The following is a 19095-nucleotide window of genomic DNA, read 5'->3' on the forward strand; positions in this document are numbered from 1 at the left end:
TTTTTTTTACATTTTAAAAGTGAGTGTATCTTTGTTGTTTGCTGCAATAAATATATTTTTTAACTGGATTACGCTATGGGCACATCTCTTCCCTATGTTTAACGCCCGCATATCGAGCATATTAGTGAAGGAAGCCTCATACATAACCAAGAGGGATCCTCTGAAGACTGCTGCTGGTGATCTATTCATACTGTAACCTTACAGCAGTAAGGTGAGGGGCTTGCACACACATACTGTAGGTGCTATCACAGAGGATTGGCCAGGCACCGCCTTTTGTTGTTTCACGGTGGAGGGATCTACTTAGCAATTTGAAAAAATTTCCTTTAGACTGTCACGATTATTGTTTTGGATCACATCTTCTAATCGTTGGATTGTTTCAAATTTGTTTGGATTGCACTTATATATCCTATACCCAGTTTTGCACATTGGACTTTTTTATACTTTGTTTCACCTGTTTACCACTTACCATTCATCTGTTTTGATGTTCATCATATGTTTTGGATTCTGTTTACTGTTTACTTTCAAATATCACTGTTTATTTGTAGCATTTTCCATTTAATACTATAACACTTATGCTGTTTTCTATTGCACATATCTTTTGTATATCAATATTTACACATCGATATACCAACATTTATTCATTTCACCGCACTTTTTCTGTTAAGGATCAGTCTATCAGGTGTTTGCTGCAGTGTACCCCTAGTTCTATATTTGACAGCGCGGGTGTCACTCACCTATTTTAAACTGCATGCTTACCCTCTAAGCATACATTCCCCCTACTCCCAGCACAAATCCACCCCCTTCTGAAATCCCCCCTCTCTGTACAAATCTTTGCCCCCAAATTCCCCCCCCCCAAAAAAAAATACCCCCTTGCACAAATTCCCCCCAAATCCTCCCATCTAGCACAAATCTTCTTCCCACCATACCCCTTCCCAACACAAATCCCCCTAAATAACGGCTCTTAGCATCCCCCCCCCATTTTTTAATACTTTAGATTTTCAAAAAATTGGTGCCGTTAACATCCCGGTAAACCGGAAGTGATGTCATATAATCGCTTCCGGGTTACCATATTGGAGACCCGATCAAAGCCAATTCTAGCTTTGTATGGGGCTTCAACTAGCTGGTGGAAACGCCGCCTAGTAGCTCGGGTCTCCTGGTGGGATGGGAGAGCCCAAGAGAGAGAGTGGAAGGGGGTGGGAGGGGGGACATCCCCACCGGCTGCTTAAACCGGCTGCCTAGAACAGTACTTACCCCCTGCTGCCCCCCAAATCCCCCTTTCAACACAAATCTGCTTCCCCCAATCTCCTTGTGGTTACCCCCCCCCACTTCACATGATACCACAGTGCCCAGGGCAGCTGTCCCTCCTGCCCACCCCTTGTCACAGCCCTGCTTCCTGTCCCCGTGACTCCTGTACAAAAAAGCAGTGGTTTCACTTGGACAGAAAGAAACAGCAATAAAAACGGTGTGTAAATTTAGAACCCCCCCCCCATTTTTGAAGCGTTCTCCTATCATTTCCAGTCCTGACAGGAGGTGAACAAAAAAAAAAGCTTGAGGCCGTGGACACACCTCACTTAACAGAGGCTCCAACCACTCCAAGACTTGGGCTTTAGGACCTTCATATTTCCGATGGCTGAATGTATTCCAGTATCAGTTGGTCCCGAACCTCTGAGGGGAAGATGTATCCTTCATAGAAGAGAAGGGAACGTGACAATCTCCTGTATTTTATAGTCTGGAAGTTCGGGGGGTGACGCAGGGCCATGGCTGCCCCTGATGTTAAAGACATTGAGACAGTGGCACAGAAATAGCAGACCACACCTCTGCCTATGGGGCCTAGGGTGGAAGGGGCCCCTTTGAAGGGGCTCTTGAGGCAATGTAAATATAGAAGATCTGTGCATGTAGAGATAACACAATTCCACATACTATATATTAACCACTTGCTACCAAATCACGTACCTGGTACGTGGTTGTACCGGAGTGATGCAGCTGCAGGCATCACCTCGGTACCATTTTTTGGAGCCGACGGTTGGCTCTCTTGTAACAGCAATCAGAGCAGCTAACTAGCCACTTGGTTGCTATTACAGTTTAAGCAGCCGGTGGGGATGTCCCCCCTCCCACCCCCTTCCACTCTCTCTTGGGCTCTCCCATCCCACCAGGAGACCCGAGCTACTAGGCGGCGTTTCCACCAGCTAGTTGAAGCCCCATACAAAGCTAGAATTGGCTTTGATCGGGTCTCCAATATGGTAACCCGGAAGCGATTATATGACATCACTTCCGGTTTACCGGGATGTTAACGGCACCAATTTTTTGAAAATCTAAAGTATTAAAAAATGCAGATCTTGGCATTATGGATGCTTTCAAGTGCAATGAAGGGATTTGGGGTCTTATAGACCCCCAGGATCCCTCCATAAAGTGTACCTGTCACATGCCCATTGCTGTCACAAGGATGTTCACATTCCTTGTGACAGCAATAAAAGTGATGCAACACTGATCCTCCACCCGGCCAATTGGGAAGCAGGTATGAAACCTGTTTTCCACTTGGCCAAAACATCAGGCGTTTCTATTGGACGCCTAGCGAGAGGAGGAGCAGAGAGGAGACACCACGAAAGCTGCTCCATGAGAGGACAGCTTTCCCTGAGCCCGCAACGCTCTCAATGCCCGCATACAGGGTAAGGACAGTGGGTGCTGGGGGGGGGGGCTGTGTTAGTGCCTTGGAGGAGGGGAGGTAGTGCCTCACCCCAAAAAAAAAAAACACCAGCCACCACTGGTGACACACGCACGCAAACAGCGATCGTCCCACACATTTGAGGTATCGCTGCGAACGTTGGATCATGGGCAGTAATTCTAGAAACCAGACCTCCTCTGTACATCTAAAGTGTTAACCTGTAAAGGCTTTAAAACGTCTCCTATGATAGTAAAATTTACGCCGTTTGTTGCTGTTGCGCAGTTTTAAAGCGTGACATGTTTGGTATCTATTTACTCACCGTGACATCATATTTTATATTTTTACTAAAAAATTGGGTTGTGTATTGTGTTCTTTTACATAAAAATTTTAAAACAGTGTATTGTTTTCCAAAAAATTGCGTTCGAAAAACCGCTGCGCAAATACTGTGTGAAATTCAAAAATTGAAAAACCCACCATTTTATTCTCTAGGGCCTCTGCTTTAAAAAAATATATAATGTTTGGGGGTTCTAAGAAATTTTTTAGCAAAAAAAAAAATGATTTTCACATGCAAACTAAGAGTGCCTGAAAATGCCTGGTCTTCAAGTGGTTAAGGTCACTGACAGTGAGGAGGTTGCCAGGGGGCCCCATTCAAATTTTGCAATGGGGCCCTATGATCTGTTCCAGAGCACAGCCCGGAACATTCCGCACATAACAGCCCCCATTCTGTGTATTCCCTTCTCACACCCAGCCTGCATTTCCCGTAACGTAATTTTCCTCTCTCACCTTCTCAGATGGCTCTTATTTCATATAAAAGACTCAACATTGCTTAAAAACAATTATACGGTGTAAGAGGAGCAACGGACGCACTTACAGCAGAGATTTCACTGGAAGCTTTTCTCGGTTAACTGCCAGGTCTCAAGAAAATAATCCTTATGGTCGTCCCTTGTGGCCCCCTTGCAGCTTCTCGAATCACCTCCATAAGCACTTTGTAAAAATTGCCATGTAGAGCATAATACGCATTCGGTCCTCACAGTGACCCTTCGCTCACCTTGAAGTAGATAATAATGGCGGCCACCATCACCCCAATACTCTGCAGGAGGTCTCCGAGCACGTGGATGAAGGCAGCTCTGACGCTTGTATTGCCGTGGGGTCCCAGCAGGGGAAGGCCACCGGTAGGACTCTCTCCAATTTTCTCATACCCTGAGCCGTGGCTGTGCCCGTGGAAGGTGGTGGACTGGTGAAGGATGTAGGCCATGCTGGGGGAACAAAGGGAGCCACAGTCATTATTGGAGAAGAGGCTCTGGATTCTCACAAGCAACTCTTTAGGGCTCATTTATACTTGCTTTAAAATGTGGCATTGGACACGCTTTTTTGAAAGCACTCTGAATATCCATTAAAATGCCTGTCACTAAATAAAATGGTTACCTTACAGTCCTGTTAACACGTTGTGGTTGCTATGCTTCACTTCAAAAATGATACCCCGTGCTGCCTTCTTGGTGCTTCAAAGTGTCTTTAAAGCCTCCATAGAAGTCTATGACAATGCTCACGTACAGCACCTACAGTTTTTGAGGAGCATTTATTCAGAGTTAGCTTCACTTTCCTTTGGAGGTATCGCAGGTATGAGATATCCCAGGATGCACTGGGATACCAACAAGCGAACCAGAAAGACTTCATCGGCAGTCACTTCCGATTCATGTGTATATATTCTGGGAGTATCTGGTGCAGACATCACATCTGGTGCACAACATGGAGCAACAGGAAGGTGAGTGGGGTCCGGAGCAAGGCAACTAGCAGACGGCAAATGTGGGGTGCAACATGGGAACGCTATAGCAGAAGGTGAGTGGGGACCAGAGAGAGAGGACTGAGCGGCAGAGGATCATCAGAGCTAGGAGACTGGAGCAGGAGAAACTAACAATATTAAACATGGTGCGCGGTGTGGGAGCAAAATAGCGAGAGGTGAACGGGGACCTGAAAGAGAGAAGGATCAGCAAAACAGAGGATCAGCAGAGCTGGGGGTTATTATTGAGCAGGGGATCAGCAAACCTGGGGGGTTATTACTGAGTGGGGGATCAGCAGGTCTGGGGGTTACTACTGAGTGGGGGATCAGCAGAGCTTGGTCTTACTACTGAGTGGGGGATCAGTAAAGATGGGGGTACTACTGAGTGGGGCATCAGCAGAGCGGGTGGTACTACTGAGCAGGGGATCTGCTGAATGAGGGTACTAATATTCTAGGGATCTGCTGAACAGTGGTACTAATGAGCTAGGGATCTGCTGAGTGGGGATACTACTGAGCTGGGGTTCTACTGGGCCTCTTCAAAACAAAGAGAAAACACACACCGGGCATTTGCCAAGCTACATTAAAGCTTAAAAAAAGTATCACCAAAGCATCAAAAACACAGGTGCTTTAATGTGTGTTAAAGTCGAAGCAAGTGTAAATGAGCCCTAATGCTGCCTCATAGAATACTGCTTGGTGACAACTCAGAAGCACAGTTGAGAGACAAGGACAGAGCGTTGTCACCCTATAACAGGAAGTGCCTGATCAAGGACCTGACCTGACTTTTTAATTTACAAGTTTACAAATTTTAAGTTTAAACGTTCCTCACTCACAGGATGTTGACAACCACAGCGCAGCCAGATGTGATCAGCATGACGTGTCCATCAATATCATAGTCGTTATTGATGATCCGAGCGGCAGCCAGGTACACCAACACCCCCGTCACAATCCAGATGGAGAGGACTGACGCCAGAGCTCCTAGAATCTCTACATCAAACACAAAATAATGGAATACAAGATGAATCAACCATATTGTATATCTACCATCCATGCCTGTCCTTCTATGAAGGTCTACATGTAAGACCAAATATGAAACAGTCTCCACCCAGATATCATTCCATAGAAGGCAGAAAAGTCTATGAAGGTTGGGGACAGTCTTTCTCAACATCTAAAGGTACATTAGATGGTACATTATAGACACCAATGATGGGGCACTATTCCTCCTATTGATACCAATGATGGTGCACTATTGCTTCTACTGACACGAAAGATGGGGCACTATTCCACCCATTGATACCAATGATGGGGCACTATTTTTCCCATTGATACCAACGATGGGTCACTATTCCTCCCACTGACACCAATGATGTGGCACTACTCCTCCAATTGATACCAACAATGGGGCACTATTACTCCCCCTAATAGCAATGATGGGGCATTGTTATTCCCACTGAGGTCAGGACATTTTCTACTTCCACTGGCCACAGTCTGCCCCCCTAAAGTTTGAAGTACAGGAAACTGGCCATTTGTTTAGAATGTTTGGAGACCCCTGCAATATGGCATTAATCCAGAACACAGCCCGGACCTTATTTCATGGCAATGCTATGGCTTAACCTAAGGTAGGACATGGAAGCATGAAATCCCTAAAAAATAGCCACCTACCGTATGATGGCAGCTTCAGAAAGCCTTTAGTTCAGTTCATTGCCAATAAAGGAGGCTCTGCCAGTACAATGTGAAATATCGTTGGTAATTAAGCCTGTCCCGGCCCACGCTTACATAGACATTTCTGACCAATAAAAATATTAGACTTCCTGAGAAGACAGTTGATTGAGTTACAGAAAACTCTTGTGTTCCACTTACCGGACCGGTGCCAACCAAAGGTCATATGTTTGGTTGGAGGTCGCGTTGAGATCCACAAGGAGAAGATACTGACACACATACTGCCCAGGTCAGTGAGGAGATGAGCTGCATCTGTCATGATGGCCAAGCTGTGGGCAAGGTAACCCCCTGGAAGGACACAGAAGGACCATGGAATGTACACTGCCCTACTGACACAGATATCTACATCTCCATAACAAGTTACCTGCCACCTCCCCGATCACGAAGATAAAGCATACAATGCAGGCAAAGTACAACTTCTTCCGAGCTTGAAGCTTCTGCTGGCAGTCTGATGGTAGGCATGTGCCATGGCAGTGTTGGGACACAGGCCTCTCCAGCTCAATGGACACGGCCGAGCTGCCATTCGTGAAGGGAAATCCTGGGAAGAGGTCCTTGGTTCCTGAGAAGACACTGAAACCCAAATAGGAGTCACCTCCAATGAACGTGTTCCATGAAATAATGTTGGTGTATCGTGTCACTCAACCAATCCTGTACCAGCTGCAGAAATGTGGACAACAGAGTACATTTTACATCATTGTACTTACCTTTGTCTGGGTATAGGAAGAACCCCATCCCTTATGGTTTCCTCCATACAACTAACTTATACAGGTATTATCTAACTAGAACTAAAAGTTCAATGATTGACAGAATGAAATTTGGCCTTCACCATCTTCAATCATCTATCAGGCTCCATGCACACTAGGAGCTTAACAGAAAAATGCTGGATAAAAAAAAACGCTCATATTAGCGTTTGTACTGGCATATTTCAGTTTTTGTACCGGCATGTAGCCAGTATTTAGCAGTGAATAAAGGATTGTTAAGGAGCGGGCAGCCACCACGTCCTTAACAATTGATGACTCATCAGCTGTCAGCAGGATTCCCCGCTGACAGCTGAATGTAAACAAAGGAATGCCGGCATTAAAAAAAATAAACTGTGCGCCCCCCCCGCCCCCAATCCATACCAAGCCCTCCAGGTCTGGTACGGATTTTAAGGGGAACTCCACGCCAAAATTAAAATAAAAAACGCCTTGGGTCCCCTCCGAAATCCGTACCAGACCGTTATACAACCATGCAGGCCGGCAGACCAGGAAAGGGAGGTTACGAGTGAGTGTCCCCCCTGAACCATATCAGGCCACGTGCCCTCAACATGGGGGGGGGGCTTGTGGGCGGAGGCTTATTAGAATCTGGAAGCCCCCTTTAACAAGATGCTGCCCCCCCCCCCATGTGAATGAATATGGGGTACATAGTACCCCTACTTATTTACATAAAGAAAAGAAGTAGTGTAAGTAAAGACAGTAAAGTCCCTAATAAAAAAAAAATGTAAAAAATTGAATGCCGCTCCGCCAACCTGTATTCAAAAAAAAAAAAAAAGAGGTCCTCACCCGACGCTGCCTCCTGCCAACTAACAGCTCTGCTTTGTAGCGTATCATCTGCAGTCAGGAAAATTGCTGGTGATTTATCCATGGACCAAGTACTACCACTTTAGAATATGTACATTTTTTTGTATGGCTGCAAAATAAGACTGACTATAGATACTCTATATCAGTGATGGCGAACCTTGGCACCCCAGATGTTTTGGAACTACATTTCCCATGATGCTCACCTACACTGCAGAGTACATGAGCATCATGGGAAATGTAGTTCCAAAACATCTGGGGTGCCAAGGTTCACCATCACTGCTCTATTTAATTAATAACTCCTCATTATATTCCTACATATATTACTCAGCGCTTTATAGATTACAAAGACCCCACTATAGCAGCTTACAAGGAAGGAAGTCTACAATCCCCTCCACCCTCACATCAGACAAACACATTCTGGCTTGGCCACTAGGTATGAGCGGAATGTGTTGATTCTAAAGGAAGAAGCACCCATTTACTCCTCTGAATCAGACAATATTTCCCTTTTGTTTTGCAAAATTTGTCTATATGAGATTATTGACAAAATTACAAAAAAAAAGTATCGTGGGCAGATGTAAACACAAAAGAAACGATGCATTCGAGAAGCAAAATTAGCAAAATGGCTAACGCCAACCACCAAAGCCTTAAACCAAACATAACAGCAATATGGCAATCACATTGTGATGGACCCCGGAACTCAAGAGGAGTATGTCCGCCGTATAAGCTTCCCTTGCTCGTAGGGTGGCGCAAAACATCAACTGTTTATTGAAACACAGGCACAACGAGATATACGCTCTTGGGACAATCCCCCCCCCCCCCTTTCTTTGCATAATGACACATGGTGGGGTAAACTGTATATCCATTAACATGAGATATGGGAACATTCAAACTTTTCAACAAATAAATTCAATCAGTAACTGGACACATAGACAGCCTCATCAGCAGGACAGACCGTTGGAGAAATTCTCCCTCTAACAACTCATAGCTGACAGTGATATAATTAACATAAGCTAATTAACTAGTCACCTAAACCAGCCTAGGTGACCAGACTATTCGGCACCTACAACCCTGAATACAAATTACTGTACAATACACATTATTACAAGCATAAAACATAACACCTCACAATAGTTCCATAACAAGTTAAAGTGGTCACAAGATAAATCTCATCTACAGGAGATGCTCAGACAGACAGAAACAATAGGGGACCTAATTAGCAATGGGAGAAAGACTCTTAAAGGGCTTGTAAAGGCAGAAGGTTTTTTATCTTAACCTGTTCCCCTCCGCCCTATAGCCGAATGACGGCTACAGAGCGGACCTACATTGCCGGGAAGCCACCAGATGTCCTCCCCTTTGCACGCTCCCCGCTCGCCCCCTGCAGGGCGCGTGCTGTGATCACCCGAGTCAATGAGACTCGGGTGATCACAGATCAGAGTAAGAGGCTGATCCCGGCCCCTTACCACGTGATCAGCTGTCAGCCAATGACAGCTGATCACGTGATGTATACAGAAGATCGGTAATCGTTTTTTTTTCTTCTCACGCTGACAGCGTGAGGAGAAAAAAAGCCGATCACCGGATTTTGTGTAAGGGACATCGGTCGCTTCATCTGTGCCAATCAGTACCACCTGCCAGTGCCCACACAGTGCATATCAGTGCCCACCAGTGTATATTAGTGCCACCAATCAGTGCCAACTATCAATGCCCAGGAGTGTCACCTATCAATGCCCACCAGTGTGCCAATTAATGCCTCATCAGTGCCACCGTGCAGTGCTGCCTATCAGTGTCACCTACCAGTGCCCATCACTGTCCATCACTGCCACCCATTGGTGCCCATCACTGCCACCTATCATTACCCATCAGTTCCAGCTATCAGTGCCACCTATTAGTGCCCTTCAGTGCCACCTATCAATACCCTTCAGTGCTGCCCATCAGTGCCACCCATCAGTGCCACCTCTCAGTGCCCACCAGTGCCACCTGTCAGTGCCCACCAGTGATGCCTATCAGTGCCCATCAGTGCCACATTATCAGTGCCTATCAATGCAGCCTATCAGTGCCCATCAGTGCCGCCTCATCAGCATACATCAATGAAGGAGAAAAATTACCTATTTGCAAAATTTTATAACAAAATATAAAACGGTTTTGTATTTTTTTTCAAAATTTTCGGTCTTTTTTAAAATCTTTTAACAAAAGATAAAAAACCCAGTGGTGATCAAATAGCACCAAAAGAAAGCTCTATTTGTGAGGAAAAAAACGATAAAAATGTAATTTGAGTATACTGTAGCATGACCGCGCAATTGCCATTCAAAGAGTAACAGCGCTGAAAGCTGAAAATTGGTCTGGGCAGAAAGGGGGGTTTAAGTGCCCAGTAAGCAAGTGGTTAATGCATTCTATGCTTGTTGGTGTATAGATGTTCTCACCATATGCTTATAACTGTGATCAAATGTTTTTTATAGCAATGGGAAAAAAAACTTTTTGGATCTGTAAAATAAAAATAGATCCTTTATCTGTACTGTTAATCTGTTAAAAATGTGATTATTTTTCAAAATTTTCGGTCTTTTTTGTTTATTTAGCAAAAAATAAAAAACCCAGCAGTAATTAAATACCACAAAACGAAACCTCTATTTGTGTTAAAAAAAATGATGACCGCGCAATTGTCCTTTAAAAAGTGACAGCGCTGAAAGCTGAAAATTGCCCTGGGCAGGAAGGGGGTAAAAGTGCCCAGTGGGCAAGTGGTTGAACTTTTTTTCTGTTTTTGTGTGCTTTGTTCATTAATATTTTTACACCTTTTACATACATTTACACGTATCACACTGAAAAAAGTGCAAATCTAAAAAAAAAAAAAATACTTTACTTCATGTACAAATAACTTTGCAATGCTTTGTACCAAAATCATAATTTTAGTGTAGTTTTAAACAGGACAAATTACAGAATAAAAAGCCATCTTTTTAGGTGCAGTAACACTGTTTATTTTTAAACTAACACTGCACTTAAATAAAGAAATGGTGTCTCCTCTCCAGAACCAGAGCTGTACTATGAGAATCGTGTCTCTTTTCCAGAACTCCATGTGTATGACCAGAACCAGAACTTCCCTGCAAAACCAGAGCTGTGCTACTAGAACCATGCCTCTTCTCCAGAACCAGAACTGTACTACAAGAGCCAAGTCCCCCTTGCAGAACCAGAACTGTTCTACAGGAATCATGCCTCAATGCCAAAACCAAAGCTCTGCTACAAGAACCATGTCTCCTTCCAAAAACTAGAGCTGTACCACTGAAATCATGTCTCCTCTTCAGAATCGGAGATGTACCACTAGAACCAGATATGTAGTACCAGAAGCGTGTCGCTTCTCCAGAACCAGAGATGTACTACACGGACCATATCTCCTCTCCAGAACTAGAACTGTACTACTTGAACCTCCCCTGTACATCCATAACCATTCTACAAGAATCATGACTCCCACATTACCAGAGCCCTTCTACAAGAACCTTGTCTCCTCTCCAGTACCAGAGCTCTACTACCAAAAGTTTGTCTCCTCTTCAGAACCAGAGCTGTGCTACTAGACCCATATCTCCTTTCCAGAACCAGATCTGTACTACCAGCACCATATCTCCTCTCCAGAATCATAACTGTACTGCACTACCAGCACCATGTCTCCTCTCTAGATCCAGATCTGTACTACTAGGACCATGTCTCCTCTCTAGAACCAGATCTATACTACCAGAACCATGTTTCCTCCTCAGTACTATAGCTCTAGTACTAGACCCATGTCTCTTCTCCAGTGCCAGAGCTGTTTTACTAGACCCTTCTTCTCTCCAGAATCAGAGCTGTATTTCCAGAACCATATATCTACTCTAGAACTAGATCTTTACTACCAAAAACATGTCTCCTCTCCAGAACCAGATCTGTACTACCAGAACCATGTCTCTTCTCCTGTACTAGAGCTCTACTAGAAGACCCATGTCTATTCTCCAGAACCAGATCTGTACTACCAGAATCATGTCTCCTCTCCAGAACCAGATCTGTACTACCAGAAACATGTCTCCTCTCCAGAACTAGATCTGTACTACCAGAATCGTGTCTCCTCTCCAGAAACAGATCTGTACTACCACAACCATGTCTCCTCTCCCACATTAGAGCTCTACTAGCAGACCCATGTCTCTTCCCCAGAACCAGATCTTTACTATCAGAACCATGTCTCCTCTCCAGAGCCAGATCTATATCACCAGAACATTGAGTGTGTGGGGTAATCAATGAGGAATTTTGGTTGTATGGAATAATGGAGCAGGAAAATAGGGTGTGGGGGTTATGGAGGAGGAATATGAGGTGTGTGGATTGATAAAGGTGTTATTATAGGGTGTGCATGGTGATGGACAAGTGAGTATTGGGTATGTGGGGCAATGGAGGGTGAATTTGGTGTGTGTGGAGTGATTAAGAACAAATATAGTGTGTGTAGGGTGATAGAGGAAGAATATGGGGTGTGTGGGGTGACGGAGGGAGAAATATGGGGTATCTGGGATGAGGGAAGATAAATATGGAGTGTGTGAGGTGATGGAGGAGTACAAAAGGGGTATATATTTTATGTGCATGGGGTGACAGAGGGGGAATATTGGGTGTGCTGGGGGATGGAGGTGTAAATATTGGGTGTGCAGGGCGAGGGGAAAACAAAAATGGGTGTGAAGTTTGATGGAGGAGGAGTGCATGGAATGGTGGAGTGTGCTGGGTGATGGAGGGGTGAATGTTGAGGGTATGGGGTGATGGAGGAGGAATATGGGGTGTTGTAGGAGAAATGTGGTGTATGGGGTGATGTAGGAAGGAATGTTGGGTTTAATTGTTTGTGATAATGAAGGAGGAATTTGTTTTGTGTGGGAGAAAGCATATTGGAGGTGTGTGGGGTGATGGAGGATGAATATGGGATGTGTGTGAAGTGATGGAGGAGGAATTTGAGGGTATGTAAGATGATGGTGAAGGAATGGGGTGTTTGGGGTGATAAAGAAGGAATTTGGAGTCTGTGAGATGATGCAGTAGAAATCTGGGTGATGGAAAGGGAATATGGTATGTGTGTGTGTGTAGTGATGAACGATAAATATGGGGTGTGTGGGGTGATGGAGGTGAGGAATATGGGGTGTGTGAGGTGATGAAGGAGGAATATGAGATGTGTGAGGTGATGAAGGAGGAATATGGGGTGTGTGAGGTGATGAAGGAGGTATATGGGGTGTGTGACATGATGAAGGTGGAACATAGGGGTGTGAGGGATAATGGAAGGGGAATATGGGGTTTGTGGGGTGATGAAGAAGGAACTTAGGGGTGTGTGTTAGGGGGTAATGGAATGGGAACATGGTGTGCATGAGGTGATGGAGGAGGAATTTTGAGTATGTGGGATGATGAAGCAGGGAAATCAGGTGTTGGGTGATTAAGGTGAAATATGGGGTGTGGATTGATGGAGGGGTAAATGTTTGCTGTATAGGGTGATAGAGAAGAAATATTGAGTGTATGAGGTGATGGAGGTGGAATTTTGGGTGTTTGGGCTGATAGAGGAGGAGGATGTGCGTGTGGTGGTGGAAAAGAAATGCGGGGTGTGTGGGGTGATAGAGGGGGAATATGGTGTATGTGTGTGATGATGAAGGAAATTATGGTGTGGGGGTGATGGAGGGTGATTATGAGTGTGTGGGGGTGATAAAAGAAGAACATAGGGGTGTGGGGGGTAATTAGGGGAAATGTGGGGTGTGTGGGGTGATGAAGGAGGAATCTGGTGTGTGTATGGGGATGGAAGAGGATTCTTGTGTGTGTGTGTGTGTGGAGGGGGGAGATTGGGTGGAATTTAGGGTATGTGGGTTAATGGAGGATCTATTTGGGATATGTGGGGTGAATCGGGAGCAATATAGTTTGCGTGAGCTGATAAGGGAGAAATATGGGGTGTGAAGGATGATGGAGGAGAAATATGGGGTGTGTGGGATAATGGAAGAGAAATATGGGGTGTGTGGGATGATGGAGGAGAAATATGGGGTGTGTGGGATGATGGAGGATAAATATTGGGTGTGTGGGATGATGGAGGAGAAATATGGGGTGTGTGGGATGATGGAGGAGAAATATGGAGTGTGTGGGATGATGGAGGAGAAATATGGGGTGTGTGGGGTGGTGGAGGAGAAATATGGGGTGTGTGGGATGATGGAGGAGAAATATGGGGCGTGTGGGATGATGGAGGAGAAATATGGAGTGTGTGGGATGGTAGAGGAGAAATATGGAGTGTGTGGGATGGTAGAGGAGAAATATGGGGTGTGTGGGATGACGGAGGAGAAATATGGAGTGTGTAGGATGATGGAGGAGAAATATGGGGTGTGTGGGATGGTAGAGGAGAAATATGGGGTGTGTGGGATGACGGAGGAGAAATATGGAGTGTGTAGGATGATGGAGGAGAAATATGGAGTGTGTGGGATGATGGAGGAGAAATATGGGGTGTGTGGGATGATGGAGGAGAAATATGGGGTGTGTGGGATGGTAGAGGAGAAATATGGGGTGTGTCGGATGACGGAGGAGAAATATGGAGTGTGTAGGATGATGGAGGAGAAATATGGGGTGTGTGGGATGATGGAGGGGAAATATGGGGTGTGTGAGATGATGGAAGAGAAATATGGGGTGTGTGGGATGATGGAGGAGAAATATGGGGTGTGTGGGATGATGGAGGAGAAATATGGGGTGTGTGGGATGATGGAGGGGAAATATGGGGTGTGTGAGATGATGGAAGAGAAATATGGGGTGTGTGGGATGATGGAGGAGAAATATGGGGTGTGTGGGATGGTAGAGGAGAAATATGGGGTGTGTGGGATGACGGAGGAGAAATATGGAGTGTGTAAGATGATGAAGGAAAAATATGGGGTGTGTGGGATGATGGAGGGGAAATATGGGGTGTGTGGGATGATGGAAGAGAAATATGGGGTGTGTGGGATGATGGAGGAGAAATATGGGGTGTGTGGGATGGTGGAGGAGAAATATTGGGTGTGTGGGATGAAGAAAAAGTGTTGGGTGTATAGAGTGATGGAGAGGTGAATATTGTGTGTGTGGGGTAATGGAAGGGTTATAAAGGGTGTGTGGAGTGATGTAGAAGTAAATATTTTTTGTGGATGGTGAAGTAACATTTTGGGGTGATGTGTTTGGAATCTGGGGTGTGTGAGGTGATGGAGGAGGAAAATGGGGTATGTGGGGTGATGGAGGAGGAATATGGGGTCTGTGAAGTGAAGGAGGGGGGATATGGGGTGCGTGAGGTGATGGAGGAGGAATATGGGGTGTGTGAGATGAAGGCGGAGGAATATGGGGTGAAGGAGGAGGAATATGGGGTGTATGAGGTGATGGAGGAGGAATATGGGGTGTGTGAGGTCATGGAGGTGGAATATGGGGTGTGTGAGATGAAGGCAGAGGACTATGGACTCAAGGAGGAGGAATATGGGGTCTATGAGGTGATAGAGGAGGGATTTGGGGTGTGTGAGGTGATGGAAGAGGAATATGGGGTCTATGAGGTGATAGAGGAGGGATTTGGGGTGTGTGAGGTGATGGAAGAGGAATATGGGGTCTATGAGTTGATAGAGGAGGGATTTGGGGTGTGTGAGGTGAAAGAGAAGGAATATGGAGTATATGAGGTGATGGAGGAGGGATTTGGGTGAGGTGATGGAGGAGGGATTTAGGGTGTGTGAGGTGATGGATGAGGAATATGGGGTGTATGAGGTGATACAGGAGGGATTTGGGGTGTGTGAGGTGATGGATGAGGAATATGGGGTGTATGAGGTGATGGAGGAGGGATTTGGGGTGTGTGAGGTGATGGAGGAGGGATATGTAGTGTATGAGGTGATGGAGGAGGGATTTGGGGTGTGTGAGGTGATGGAAGAGGAATATGGGGTCTATGAGGTGATAGAGGAGGGATTTGGGGTGTGTGAGGTGATGGAAGAGGAATATGGGGTCTATGAGGTGATAGAGGAGGGATTTGGGGTGTGTGAGGTGATGGAAGAGAAATATGGGGTCTATGAGGTGATAGAGGAGGGATTTGGGGTGTGTGAGGTGATGGAGGAAGCATATGGGGTGTGTGGGCAGATGGAGGGAGGTATAAGGGTTATGAAGGTGTTAATAATGGGTGTAAGGAGTTATGAAGGAGTGAATATTGTGTGTGGAGTGATAGAGGAAAAATATTGGGCAATGGAGGGATGAATAGTGGGTATGTGGGGTGATGGAGGAGGATTATAGGGTGTGTGGGGTGATGAAGGAGGATTATAGGGTGTGTGGGGTGATGGAGGAGGATTATATGGTGTGTGGGGTGATGAAGGAGGATTATAGGGTTTGTGGGGTGATGGAGAAGGATTATAGGGTGTGTGGGGTAATAGAGGAGGATTATAGGGTGTGTGAGGTGATGGAGGAGGATTATAGGGTGTGTGTGGTGATGGAGGATGATTATAGAGTGTGTGGGGTGTTGGAGAAGGATTATAGGGTGTGTGGGGTGATGGAGGATTATAGGGTGTGTGGGGTGATGGAGGAGGATTATAGGGTGTGTGGGGTAATGGAGGAGGATTATAGGGTGTGTGGGGTAAAGGAGAAGGCTTATAGGGTGTGTGGGGTGATGGAGGAGGATTATAGGGTGTGTGGGGTAATGGAGGAGGATTATAGGGTGTGTGGGGTAAAGGAGAAGGATTATAGGGTGTGTGGGGTGATGGAGGAGGATTATAGGGTGTGTGGGGTAATAGAGGAGGATTATAGGGTGTGTGGGGTAAAGGAGAAGGATTATATGGTGTGTGGGGTGATGGAGGAGGATTATAGGGTATGTGGGGAGTTGGATGGAGGAATATGGTATATAGGAGTGGGCAAATATGGGGTGTGTGGAGTGATTGTGGTGTCAAGGATAATAGTCGGGTGATGTGTACTGGATTACAATAATATGGATGAGACCTTGTGTAGGTTGGGTGTGGATCCGGGTGTTGGTGGGATATGGGGTGTGCTATACTTTGGAGCATTGTGATAATCTCGATTCGGGTGTTGTTGAGGTCATTGCCATTTGAGGGGTTGTTGGGTGTTTGCATGACTGCGAGGTTGAGCACAGTAATGGGGTGTACAGGATATTTGGAGGGGGTGTGCAGTAATGGGGTGTACAGGATATCTGAATGGGGTGTGCAGTAATGGGGTGTACAGGATATCTGGATGGGGTGTGCAGTAATGGGGTGTACAGGATATCTAGATGGGGTGTGCGGTAATTGGATGTACAGGACATTTGAATGAATTGATAGAGCAACAATCGGGTGACGGTACTGGTGTGGTGTGTATTGGATCCGGGTGACAATGGGTGATAATGGGGTGTAAAGAGAGGATTCGGGTGTGTAGAAAATGTAAATGATTGTGGGAAGTAGTATTCGGGTGTTTGCTTAATATTTGATGTTTGAGGGATGTGTGGATGGTGATGGGGTGTACAAATAATAGGGTGTACAAGATATCTGGGTGCTTAGTATTCTGGTATATGGAGGGTTGTCGGGTGTCCTGTATTTGTGTGTAATGAAGGGAATTGGGTGTTTAGTATTGAGGTGCCCGGTGTCCAAGACTGGGGTGTAATGAAGGGTGTCGGGTGTCCAGTGTAATGAAAGATTTGGGGTGTCCAGTATTCGGTATAATGAAGGCTATGAGGTGTCCAGTATGGAGGTGTCAGGTGTCCAGAATTGGGGTGTATAGAAGGATGTATGGTGCCCAATATTTAGGTGTAATAAAAAGAGTGGGGTGTCCATAAATCGGGTGTATAGAAGAATGTAGGGTGTTCAGTATTTAAGTATTATAATAGGAGAGGGGTGTCCAATACTCAGGTGTGGGGTGTTCAGTATTGGGGTGTGTGTTGTCCAATATTGGGGTGCAATAAAGGGTTTGGGCTCACCTCTGGATCTTCAGTCGGGTGTGGGTCCTGTTGGGCTCCACCAGTCGGTGGGTCTCCCCGGGCTCCATAGGGTCGGGTGATGATTGGGACACCCGCAGTGAGATCTGCAGAGGAGGAGAGATCGCGGACTGCGGAGATCAGATCGCGGCTCGGATCAGTGCGGAGGGGAGATCGCGGCGATGTGATCGGCACAGCGAGGAGAGGAGGACACAGGAGAGGAGTACATAGGGGGGAGGGGAGACACCAAGAGCCTTACACCTCATCACTACACCCCCGGGACCCGGACACCCTCATCATCACCCATCATCACCCCTCTCTCCACATTACAATTATTATACATCATCCCTCATTTCTTATCTTTTTATTATTATTATTATCATCATCATCCCCTCTATACATTATAATTATTGTTACATATCATTGTATTATATTATTATTATTTTATTATCCATCATTATACATATAGATTTTAGATACTATTCTCTGTACGTTATAAATACTATTATTATCACCTCTTTCTATATCCGATAATAATTATTATTACATATCATTATATATTATACGTTTTATCCCCTCACTGCACATTGTTTAGATTACCTATCATATATATACAAATATATATTATTATCATTATTATTCATTGTATATTGTAATGGTTATATTACTGTTCTCTGTACATTATAATTATTAATATCATCACCTCTCTATACAGCTTATAATAATTATTATTGCTTACCCTTGTGTATTATCATTATCATTATTATTAGCCCCTCACTGTCATTTTTATCTATCATTGTACATTATAATAATGATATTATTATTTATCATTGTACATTGTAATAGATATGTTACTGTTCTCTGTAAATTATAATCATTATCATGTTTCTGTGTGTATGCTTATTATTATATTATACAACATTATTATACATTATACAGGATATATTATAATTCTCTGTTCATTATAATTATTATATTACCCATTACAACAACAACATATTTTTTATTATTATTATTATTATTATTATTATTATTATTATTATTATTATTATTATTACCCTTCTTTATTCATTTGTATTGTTCTGTCATCCATCTTCGTACATTATCATTACATTACTATTCTCATACATTATAATTATACAGATAGATTATTACTGATAATTGTTATTGTTATAGTAGTTGGTCATTATTACTCCCCAATCATTATACACGGAGTAAGATCACCCATCAGATTCTTATATTATTATCTTATATTACCATTATATGATATATATATATACTCTGTTATATACTTCTGTAAATTTATCATCACTGTGTTCTCATCATTATCTGATATTACACATTATATTTTCATTATTTCAGATCTCTGTATGTAATACTAATGTTACCCCTCATTATATATTTTAACTGATCACTGTCCATTATTACTGATCCCTGTATGTAATACTAATGTAATGTTACTCCTTATGTTATGTTATAACACTGTCCATTATTA

General features: G+C 44.4%; 1 protein-coding gene across 1 annotated transcript in view; it reads right to left on the reverse strand.

Annotated features, from left to right (window-relative positions):
- SLC30A3 (solute carrier family 30 member 3) overlaps positions 1-17797 on the reverse strand; it is a 34524-nt gene extending 16727 nt beyond the window's left edge. Inside the window, exons 1-5 of the mRNA XM_073624722.1 lie at positions 17604-17797; positions 6520-6725; positions 6297-6443; positions 5270-5423; positions 3711-3918 (exon numbers count right to left, since the gene is read on the reverse strand). Of these exons, the coding sequence (XP_073480823.1) occupies positions 3711-3918; positions 5270-5423; positions 6297-6443; positions 6520-6725; positions 17604-17671 (783 nt within the window). The 5' untranslated portion in view covers positions 17672-17797. The remainder of the gene's footprint in view (positions 1-3710; positions 3919-5269; positions 5424-6296; positions 6444-6519; positions 6726-17603) is intronic.
- Between the last annotated feature and the right edge of the window lie 1298 nt (positions 17798-19095).

Source organism: Aquarana catesbeiana, linkage group LG04, assembly GCF_042186555.1.
Source record: "Aquarana catesbeiana isolate 2022-GZ linkage group LG04, ASM4218655v1, whole genome shotgun sequence".
Lineage (NCBI taxonomy): Eukaryota > Metazoa > Chordata > Amphibia > Anura > Ranidae > Aquarana > Aquarana catesbeiana.